The following is a 12,096-nucleotide window of genomic DNA, read 5'->3' on the forward strand; positions in this document are numbered from 1 at the left end:
CATATACGAACCACTACATAGAAATTATGTACAAACCACCAGAATTACTGAGGTGTAAAGTAATGTCTCAAAATTATGTCTATGAGGTATAAGAAAACACAATTAGTTACTTTAGACATTCTTGGAATGGAGAAGATGGTGATTTATCTGATTTTCATTAAACAGATGCAATGTGCCAGCTACAACACATGCCGTTCTATTTGATTGCTCACAGCCTTCTGTATATCCATAGTATTTTTCACCAAGTTTTGAAAGCATCTTGCTACATGCTAAAATTAGACAGATATGATATATAGACTTCCCAATGTGTGTATCCTATCAACCACAAAAGGGTTAATTATGTAGATAGGTTACTGAATTTGAAACGATAAACAAATAAGTTTACATATAGTAGAAAACAATGAAATGTTATGGCAGGAAAAAAAGGATTTACAGTCAGGTGAGCACAGGGTTTTCAACAGAAAATCAAACAGGGGTACTGTAGGAGTAGGACTAATAAGGAATAAGAAAATATGAACGTGGGTAAACTACTACGAACAGTATAGTGAAGACAGTATGCTGTTCCACGGGCTCTTTACTGTGATCTCAGGTGGTGAGGTAAAGTCTGAACATATACTATGATTCCTTATTATTCAATCTTGTGAACCTTATTATTTCAGCACATTCACCTACCTCTTCTGAACAAACTTCATTTGTCAAAGTGCTGCAGTTACTGCTGGAAGTTAACAATATAAACCCAACAGCCAATTCTCCAAATAAATATGAGGCTTCTCACAAACATAACATACATTGTACTCTTGTTTACAATGACAATGAATTATAAAGTTGCAGTAGATACTGCATATGAGGTAGTGTATCTATCATCATCCTAGTTTGCATATACATTGCATCCATCCATTCAATAATGTATGCACATAAATAAAACATACATCCAAACAGTAGGTTATACTAATTCATTACAGAAATAAACTTTTTATAATGGCAATCATCATTCATCAGTTCAGTAAATGCTTGTGCAACACGTCACTTCACCAGTGATACAATACGCTATTTACACTACAGCAGATAAAAAGAAAAGCCCCACTGCAGTAATATAAGAGTATATGCCAACTAGCTCACAGACGATGGAGAGAGAGAAAAATCTATGATGAGATAAAACAAATTATTCTGTTTCTAATGGGAGATAAAAGGAAATATTCAGTTTATGAGTGGGACAACAGTTTAACTGTGATGGGGACTAGAATCTGATAGCATTACCATCAGCTCTTTTATTGAAAACAATTGGCATCCACCAGTTTGGTCTTAGACCACATCAACAAAGATATATTAACTTGAACTGTTTTTAACCTTATATCTGTTGTTGATGGCTGAAGACCGAAAGCAATTCATGCTTATAGTTTTCAATATAAAGAGCCGATGGTCTAACATGCGTTTCATGAGAGGGAACAATAGTGGGTGAATATGAGGTGAGGGAAGGGAATGGGGTAATTTTGCAGAGACTACAGTTAAATCATTGTTACCTGCTAACACTTTGTTTGAGAATCATAAAAGATGGTTGTATATATGGAAGGGATCTGAAGAGACTGGACAGTTTCTGAGACAATATATACTGGAAAGAGTGATTTTGAAACCAGATTTTAAACTGCAATGTACTTTCAGAAGCAGGTGTGCATTCTGGCCATAATTTATTGTTTGTGAAGTTGAGGTTAAAGCTGAAGAAATTACAGCGAGGTAGAAAGTTAAGCACATGAGACATGCAAAACTGAAAGCAGTTGTTGATATTTTAAAGTGGGCACTATACAACAACCAGCTGAAATGGGAGAAAGGAATACAATAAAAGATGAATGGATAGCAGTTTTGGGAGATGAAATAGTGGAGAGAACAAAGGATGACAAGGTACTGAAATGAACTGAGGAAAGGAGAAAATATATAAAAACATAGCAAGTGAATCAGGCAAAAGGGAATACAGATCGTTAAAAGTGAGACTCGTTAAAAGTGAGACTCGTTAAAAGTGAGACTGACCGAATGTGCAAATGTCAAAGCAGGAATGGCTAGAAGATAAATGCAAAGCTGTAGAAGTATGTATGACTGTGTGAAGTATAGATGTCACACAGGAAAAGAGGAAAGAGAAGCAGCTACATGAATATCAAAAGCTCACACACCAAGCCAGTACTAAACAAAGAAGGGAAGGCTGAAAGGTGGAAGGAATACATACAAGGGTTATACAAAAGAGAGAAAATTGAAGACAATAGTACGGAAAGGAAATAAGTAGATGAAAATAAGATGAGAGACAGGATACTGCGTAAATAATTTGAATGAGGTCTGTAAGACATGAGTCGAAACAAGGTCCCTGTAATAGACAACATTTCCTCATAATTATTGAGATTCTTGAGAGAGCCAACATTTTTTTCCACCTGGTATGCAAGACATATCTGACAATTCCAAGGAAGGCAGGTCCTGACAAGTTCGAATATTATTGAACGATCAGTTTAAAAAGACTCGGTTGCAAAATACTAACAATTATTTAAAGAAGAATGGAAAGACTGGTAGAAGCTGAGCTCTGGAAAGATCATTTCTGGTTCCCTAGAAATGTAGGAATACATGAGGCAATTTACCACTGCAATTTATTTTGTGAGACAACTTGAAAAAAGAAAAAACTGTAATTATAACAATGATAAATTTAAAGAAAGATTTTGGTGGTGTTTGCTGAAACGGACTCTTTGAAAATGTGGTGGCAACAGGGGCAAGATATAGAGGGTGAAAGGGTATATACAACTTGTACGGAACCCAAACTGCAGTTATAAGAGTTGGGGGACGTGAAATGGAGGAAGTATTTGAGAAGGGAGGGAGACAGAGTTGTAGCCTATCCTGGATGTTATTCAGTCTGAACATTTGGCAAAAAGTCAAGGAAACCAAAAAGAAATTTGGAATAGAAATTTGGGTTCAAGGAGAAGAAATAAAAACTTGGAGGTATGCCAATGGCATTATAATTCTTCCAGAGGTGGCAACAAAGGACTTGGAAAGTAAATTGAATAGAATGCACAGTGTCGTATAAAGAGATTATATGATGAACATCAAAAAAGTAAAGCAAGCATAAGGGAAAGCAGTTGAATTTAATCAGGTGATGCTGAGGGAATTGGATCCTGAAGTGAAAATAGTAGGTGTATTTTGCTGTTTTGGGAACAAGTACAGAGGATATGAAATGCACACCTGTAATAGCAAGAAAAGCTGTTCTGTAGGGGAGAGAGAAGCATTTTTCTGAAAGTATTTGGGCGAAGCGTATCGTCGTACAGAAGTGAAACGTGGATGATAAACAGTACAGAGAAGAAGAGAATAAAAGCTTGTGAAATGTGGTGCTGCAGAAGAACACTGAAGGTTAGGTGGGTGGATTGGTAACTAATGAAGAGAGAGTGCAGAAACCGAGGAGACTAAGTGAGATGGGAGGACAATCTGACTAAAGGATCGTATCAGATTAGAGGACTCATCTTCACCTCTCGAGGCATCAAGAATAGCAATGTAATGGTGTGCAGGGGTAACAATCGTAGAGGGAGACCAAGCATTGACTACAATATGCAGAATCAAATGTATGTATGTTACAGTGGTTATAGAGACACGAAGAGGCTCACAGAGGATTGACTGGCACGGAGTGCTGCACCAAAACAGTCTTTGGGCCGAAGACCGCAACAGACACAGCCGATGTGTTGGTAGGAACTCAAACATCCATTTTTCTTACATAGCACTGCTGTGTTTCTGATGATAGGATAGGACAAATTTGGTCCTTTTCTTTCTAGAAAATGGTGCTGACATAACATGTGCAGGAGCTTCATGTCGTGGGCTAAGTAGTTCTCACACACTCAGTATTATCGACGTAACAATACTGCGTCTATATATTGCCGAGAAGTGGGAGGCCGAGAACAGCACAATAATATTGCGTAATATTTACTTCCGGGAAATGTCAGTCAGAAGCCTACCTCCAATGCGAACATGTCTGTATTCGACAGTCTGCAACTCGAGTGTATTGCGAATGAGTTGCTTGTCTTGAAAAACACGAGCAGAAATTATGCAGAATGAGCAAAACAAGTCTGAACTGCTTCCAGTGAACATTTAATGGACGAAGAGTTCATCCTCAGTCTTCAGTATGTTGTTCAAACAGTCAATACCAATCTCAGAAAGCCAATATTATTGTGCACAATAAATATTGAGTGTGTGAGTGCCCCCTTAGCAACTCTCATCACTGGTGAGGTGCTGTTTGGCAGCTGTACAAGTGAACTGTGTAATTTATCAATTACATGTGGTGTTTTCTATGTATTTCTCTATTGTAACAACTGCTACAAATAAAATAAAACAATTATTTACTGATAACAGATTAACAGCTTACACGATTCCATGTCTGTGTTGTGACACTTGTGTTCACTGAACAGCTGACCTAATATTGTGTGTCAGTTATGAGAACTGCTACAAGTAAAATAAACATTTGTGCTTACTGTCAAGACACATCTTCATTTTTCTCGTCTATTGTGGGCGACGAGGTATCTGCCATTTCTTGACTGATCAGGAATTTTAGTTTTTAAAGTACTGCATTGTACTTTCATATATATCTTCTAGTACACTTCCCAATCTTTCGTCATTTACTTTTTTCAGTTCTTTGCAGAAATTTATTTGGAGTAAACTGAATCTCTCTCACCTTCAGCATGAACTGCTGTATATTGCACAATACCATCCTCACACGGTACCATAGATCCACACTATACTGAGCGAGTGTCATCCTTCTTCAAGCTCTCAGTCTTCAGTATATTGTGCAAACAGTCAATACCAATCTCGGAAAGATAATATTATCGTGCAATACTCAGTGGTGCACAATAAATATTGGTGTGTGTGTGTGTGTGTGTGTGTGTGTGTGTGTGTGTGTGTGTGTGTGCCCGCCCTCTTAGCAACTCTCATCAATGGTGAGGTGCTCTTTGTCAGTTAAAGCGTCTCCAACAACACAAGATTTACTGAACACCTATTACATACAAATAAATAACAGAAAATATACAAATAAACACAGAAAAAACACAAATAAATCACAGAATATAATAAATCTTCTTGGACCAAACAGAAACAAAGGCTTTTAGCAGTAAATATCCCCCCCCCCCCTCCATGCACCATGGACATTGCCATTGGTGGGGAGCCTTGTGTGCCTCAACGATACAGATAGCTGTACCATAGGTGCAACCACAACGGAGGGGTATCTGTTGAGAGGCCAGACGAATGTGTGGTTCCTGAAGAGGGGCAGAAGCCTTTTCAGTAGTTGCAGGGGCAACAGTTTGGATGATTGACTGATCTGGCCTTTTAACACTAACCAAAATGGCCTTGCTGTTCTGGTACTGTGAACGGCTGAAAGAAAGGGGAAACTACAGCCGTAATTTTTCCCGAGGGCATGCACCTTTACTGTATGGTTAAATGATGATGGCATCCTCTTGGGTAAAATATTCCGGAGGAAAATAGTCCCCCATTTGGATCTCCGGGCGGGGACTACTCAGGAGGACGTCGTTATCAGGAGAAAGAAAACTTGCGTTCTATGGATCGGAGCATGGAATGTCAGATCCCTTAATCGGGCAGGTAGGTTAGAAAATTTAAAAAGGGAAATGGATAGGATAAAGTTAGATATAGTGGGAATTAGTGAAGTTCGGTGGCAGGAGGAACAAGACTTTTGGTCAGTTGAACACAAGGTTATAAATACAAAATCAAATAGGGGTAATGCAGGAGTAGGTTTAATAATGAATAAAAAAAGAGGAGTACAGGTAAGTTACTACCAACAGCATAGTGAACGCATTATTGTGGCCAAGATAGACACGAAGCCCACACCTACTACAGTAGTACAAGTTTATATGCCAACTAGCTCTGCAGATGAAGAAATTGATGAAATGTATGAGGAGATAAAAGAAATTATTCAGATAGTGAAGCGAGACGAAAATTTAATAGTCATGGGTGACTGGAATTCGAGTGTAGGAAAAGGGAGAGAAGGAAACATAGTAGGTGAATATGGATTGGGGGAGAGAAATGAAAGAGGAAGCCACCTGGTAGAATTTTGCGCAGAGCATAATTTAATCATAGCTAACACTTGGTTCAAGAATCATGAAAGAAGGTTGTATACATGGAAGAACCCTGGAGATACTAAAAGGTATCAGATAGATTATATAATGGTAAGACGGAGATTTAGGAACCAGGTTTTAAATTTTAAGACATTTCCAGGGGCAGATGTGGACTCTGACCACAATCTATTGGTTATGAACTGTAGATTAAAACTGAAGAAACTGCAAAAACGTGGGAATTTAAGGAGATGGGACCTGGATAAACTGAAAGAACCAGAGATTGTACAGAGTTTCAGGGAGAGCATAAGGGAACAATTGACAGGAATGGGGGGAAAGAAATATAGTAGAAGAAGAATGGGTAGCTTCGAGGGATGAAATAGTGAAGGCAGCAGAGGATCAAATAGGTAAAAAGACGAGGGCTAGTAGAAACCCTTGGGTAACAGAAGAAATATTGAATTTAATTGATGAAAGGAGAAAATATAAAAATGCAGTAAATGAAGCAGGCAAAAAGGAATACAAACGTCTCACAAATGATATCGACAGGAAGTGCAAAATGGCTAGGCAGGGATTGCTAGAGGAGAAATGTAAGGATGTAGAGGCTTATCTCACTAGGGGTAAGATACACACTGCCTACAGGAAAATTAAAAAGACCTTTGGAGAAAGGAGAACCACTTGCATGAATATCAAGAGCTTTGATGGAAACCCAGTTCTAAGCAAAGAAGGGAAAGCAGAAAGGTGGAAGGAGTATATAGAGGGTCTATACAAGGGCGATGTACTTGAGGACAATATTATGGAAATGGAAGAGGATGTAGATGAAGATGAAATGGGAGATATGATACTGCGTGAAGACTTTGATAGAGCACTGAAAGACCTGAGTCGAAACAAGGCCCCCGGAGTAGACAACATTCCATTAGAAATACTGACAGCCTTGGGAGAGCTAGTCCTGACAAAACTACCATCTGGTGAGCAAAATGCAGGAGACAGGCGAAACACCCTCAGACTTCTAGAAGAATATAATAATCCCCAATCCCAAAGAAAGCAGGTGTTGACAGATGTGAAAATTACCGAACTATCTGTTTAATAAGTCACAGCTGCAAAATACCAACGCGAGTTTTTTAGAGACGAATGGAAGAACTGGTAGAAGCCGACCTCGGGCATCAGTTTGGATTCCATAGAAATGTTGGAACCCGTGAGGCAATACTGACCTTACGACTTATCTTAGAAGAAAGATTAAGGAAAGGCATACCTACGTTTCTAGCATTTGTAGACTTCGAGAAAACTTTTGACAATGTTGATTGGAATACTCTCTTTCAAATTCTGAAGGTGGCAGGGGTAAAATACAGGGAGCAAAAGGCTATTTACAATTTGTACAGAAAACAGATGGCAGTTATAAGAGTCGAGGGGTATGAAAGGGAGGCAGTGGTTGGGAAGGGAGGGAGACAGGGTTGTAGCCTATCCCTGACATTATTCAATCTGTATATTGAGCAAGCAGTAAAGGAAACAAAAGAAAAGTTCGGAGTAGGTATTAAAATTCATGGAGAAGAAATACAAACTTTGCGGTTCGCCGATGACATTGTGATTCTGTTAGGGACGGCAAAGGACTTGGAAGAGCAGCTGAACGGAATGGACACTGTCTTGAAAGGAGGGTATAAGATGAGCATCAACAAAAGCAAATTGAGGATAATGGAATGTAGTCAAATTAAGTCGGGTGATGCTGAGGGAATTAGATTAGGAAATGAGACACTTAAAGTAGTAAAGGAGTTTTGCTATTTGGGCAGCAAAATAACTGATGATGGTCGAAGTAGAGAGGATATAAAATGTAGACTGGCAATGGCAAGGAAAGCATTTCTCAAGAAGAAAATTTTGTTAACATCGAGTATAGATTTAACTGTCAGGAAGTCGTTTCTTAAAGTATTTGTATGGAGTGTAGCCATGTATGGAAGTGAAACATGGACGATAAATAGTTTGGACAAGAAGAGAACAGAAGCTTTCGAAATGTGGTGCTACAGAAGAATGCTGAAGATTAGATGGGTTGATCACATAACTAATGAGGAAGTACTGAATAGGATTGGGGAGAAGAGAAGTTTGTGGCACAACTTGACCAGAAGACGGGATCAGGTTGGTAGGACATGTTCTGAGGCATCAAGGGATCACCAATTTAGTATTGGAGGGCAGCGTGGAGGGTAAAAATCGTAGAGGGAGACCAAGACATGAATACACTAAGCAGATTCAGAAGGATGTAGGTTGCAGTAGGTACTGGGACATGAAGAAGCTTGCACAGGATAGAGTAGCATGGAGAGCTGCATCAAACCAGTCTCAGGACTGAAGACCACAACAACAACAACAACAACAACAACAACAACATCTTTTGGTCAAGTTTGGGCCAAGAGGGTCCACGGGACACACTAAATCTGCCACTGTTTACCTACATGACCTGGCACTGGCACACACATCACTCCATGCCACACCCAGTGACACTGCTGGACATATGCTTTATTAAATCAATTAGGCCATTGATATGTCCAGCAAAAATACAGGATGAGGGACAAAAACCTGTGCAGTAAAGAAACCAAAGTGCATTTGAGCGAAGAGTGTGGAAGTGTCCTCTGTGCAGCTCCCATCTGGTAAAAACAACTGTACAGGTCTGTGGGCTGCAGTTTTGTCAGCAGCACATGCACACACACATCCAGAGAGAGAGAGAGAGGGAATGTTAAATATACAGTTAATACTATGCGAGATATCGGAGCTTTTGTATGGCACAACAAGATTTTTCTAATAAAAATGTTATTTTTACAGTACTTTATTTATACGGTAGCTTAAGGAGGTAGTCTTTATGATACTCGATATATCTATACCAGAAACAGTTTGGTGCAGTTTTTCGTCTGGTGCGCGCGCGCGCCCACACACACACACACACACACACACACACACACACACACACACACACACACACACAGAGAGAGAGAGAGAGAGAGAGAGAGAGAGTGACGAACTATACAAAAAGTCAAAAAGTAAATTCTGGTACTGCGGGAGCATGAAGTTATCATTTACAGAATGAAACTTTTATTATTGCCACATACAAGCATGTATGTACCAACATCAGCAATAATTATCAGCTTCAGAGATTACCTTTGATGGAATTTGAATTTTATGGGTGTGTTTCATATCCCCCCAACCCCACCCCCCGCCTCAATTGGAGTCTTAGTGAACATAAATGAAGAGTTGGTTAAGTCCTGCACAAAACACCCGTAAATGCGACACAGTCTGACTCACCAGTCCAAAGAAGATCCCCCTTACAAAGGATTCACGGTACGCAAGCTGCAGGACACGGTGCAGCTTCTCGCTGTATGACTCACACTCCCTCTCCTCCTGGCTGAATGCCTTCACCGTGCGGATGCCACTGATGCGCTCCTCTGCCACTTGGTTTGCAGATGCCAGAGAGTCCTGAAATGCAGAATAAGCAACATAATACTGTATTATTAAAGCCTCTATCTCAAAGGATGTAAACTGCTTAAAAATACATTGATCTACGTCTACATACATACTCCACAAACCACTGTATGATGCATGGTGAAGGGTTCCCTGTACCACTACTACTCATTTCGTTAGCAAACAGAGCGACGGAAAAACGACTATCTAATGTCCTTGTACGAGCCCTAATTTCTCTAACTTATCATCACGGTCCTTACGCGAAATGTATGTTGGCGGCAGTATAATCTTTCTGCAGTCAGCTTCAAATGCCAATTCTCTAAATTTTCTCAAGAACATTGCTTACCCTCCAGGGATTTCCATTTGAATTTCTGAAGCATCTCCATAATACTTGCACGGTGACCTAACCTACCTCTAACACACCTAGCAGCCCAGCTCTGAACTGCTTCAATGTCTTCCTTTAATCCAACCTCTGCAGATCCCAAACACTCAAACAGTACTCAACAATGGGTTGTACAGTGTCCTATATGTGGTCTCATTTACTGATGAACCACAATTTCCTAAAATTCTCCCAACAGATTGAAGTCAACCATTCACTTTCCATAACACACCCTCACATGCTCATTCCATTTCATATCGTTTTGAACATTACGCATGGATATTTAATTGACTTGACTGCATTACGCAATACACAACTAATACTCTACTCTAACATTATTGGTTTGTTTTTCCTACTCATCGGCATCAACTTACATTTTTATACATTTAGAGCTAGATTTCATGCATTACACCAACTAGAAATTATGTCTACGTCGTCTTATATCCTGCTATAGTTACTCAAGGATGACACCTTCCCATATACCACATCATCTTCAGCAAACAGATACAAACCACTGCTTACCCTGTCTGTTAAATCATTTTTGTATATAGAAAATAATAGCGGTCCTATCACACTTTGCTGGGGCAGTCCTGACAATACCCTCGTCTCTGATGAACACCCATCGCTGAGGGCAATGTACTGGGTTCTGTTACTTAAGAACTCTACGAGCCACTCACATATCTCTGATACTAGTCTCTAACATAATACCTTTGTAAACTGTCTGCTGTGGGACACCGTGTCACATACTATCCGGAAATCTAGGAATATGGAATCCGCCTGCGGTCGACCACCCGCGGTTCACGGGATCTTGTGGGAGAGAAAGTCGAGCTGAGTTTTGCATGAGCTGTGTTTTCTAAAACCATGGTGATTCATGGACAGAAGCTTTTCCCTCCTGAGGAAATTTATTATATTCGAACTGAGAATATGCTAAAGAACTCTGCACCAACCCAATGTTAAGGACATTGGTCTATAATTTTGTGGGTCTGTTCCTTTACCCTTCTTATATACAGAAGTATGCTTTTTTCCAGTCACTTGGCACTTAGTGCTGTGCGAGAGATTCATGATAAATGCAAGGAAGTCACCACTGCTTTGGAGTACTCTTCGTACAACCGAACTGGGATTAAATCAGGTCCTAGCAGCTTATTTGCTTTAAACCCTTTCAGTTGTCTCTCTACACCAATGATGCTTATTACTATGTCCCACATATGGGAATCTGTGAGATGGTCAACCAACAGTATGTTTGTATGATTCACCTGTGTGAATGATTTCGAAAATGCTAAATTTGAACGTTCAGCTTTCATTTTGCTACCTTCTAGTGCTACATCAGACTGGTCAACAAATTACTGGATAGATCCACTTACGATTTTATTTAGGACCAGCCAAAACATTACAATCACCTGTTTAATATTGTGGTGGTCCACCTTTGGATCACAACACAGCAGTCATTTTCTGTGGCATGCATTTGACAAGTCTGTGGCAGCTTTCTGGAGGTATGTGGCCCCAGATGTCTACATGTAGATCACACAACTCCTCTATATTACAGGCTAATGATTTGAGGGTGCAATAATGGCCCAGATGTTTTGTATCAGGTTCAAATCAGGAGAATTTGGCATTCAAGAAACCAACCTGAATTCATCAGCACATTCTTCAAAGCACTGTAGACCAATTATGGTCTTGTGGTATAAACAACTGTCCCCCTGGAAGATGTCATTAGCATCGGGGAAGAGACCAGCAGAAGAGATGCAGGTTGTCCGCACTGATGCTGATGCAGTTCATAGCTGTTGAGATGGATATGAAGACTACCGCAGGTACCACGGAGATGCAGGTGAATGTCCTCCATAACGTATTACTGTCCCCCCCTGGGCTACATCTGACACGTAATACAACTTTTGAGCAATTGCCCTGCATGACAGCATATCTGGACAGAACCATTGACCATGTGTAGCATCTGACCAGGCAACATGTTTCCATAAATATATGGTCTACTCTTGAAAATACTACGGCTACTGTAATAGCAACTGACCATATCGTAGGTCAACACGGCAGCACGCAGCAGGTGATGTATGCTGTGAAACTCATCTTCAACAATGTATGCTAAACAGTGTGTTCCAAAAGATGTCTGCTGTACAAGCACTGTACTATGACATCAGGCCTGCCACAGATCGTAACCAATCCTGACTTACCAAGTGGGTAAACCTATGACTTCCACATAGT

General features: G+C 40.0%; 1 protein-coding gene across 1 annotated transcript in view; it reads right to left on the reverse strand.

Moving 5' to 3' along the window:
• The window catches only part of LOC126210662 (ATP-binding cassette sub-family B member 10, mitochondrial-like), a 137,531-nt gene that overhangs the window by 70,430 nt on the left and 55,005 nt on the right, over positions 1–12,096 (reverse strand). The window contains exon 5 of the mRNA XM_049939993.1: positions 9,348–9,518. Within this exon, the coding sequence (XP_049795950.1) occupies positions 9,348–9,518 (171 nt within the window). The remainder of the gene's footprint in view (positions 1–9,347; positions 9,519–12,096) is intronic.

Source organism: Schistocerca nitens, chromosome 10 (assembly GCF_023898315.1).
Source record: "Schistocerca nitens isolate TAMUIC-IGC-003100 chromosome 10, iqSchNite1.1, whole genome shotgun sequence".
In the NCBI taxonomy this organism is placed as follows: Eukaryota; Metazoa; Arthropoda; class Insecta; order Orthoptera; family Acrididae; genus Schistocerca; species Schistocerca nitens.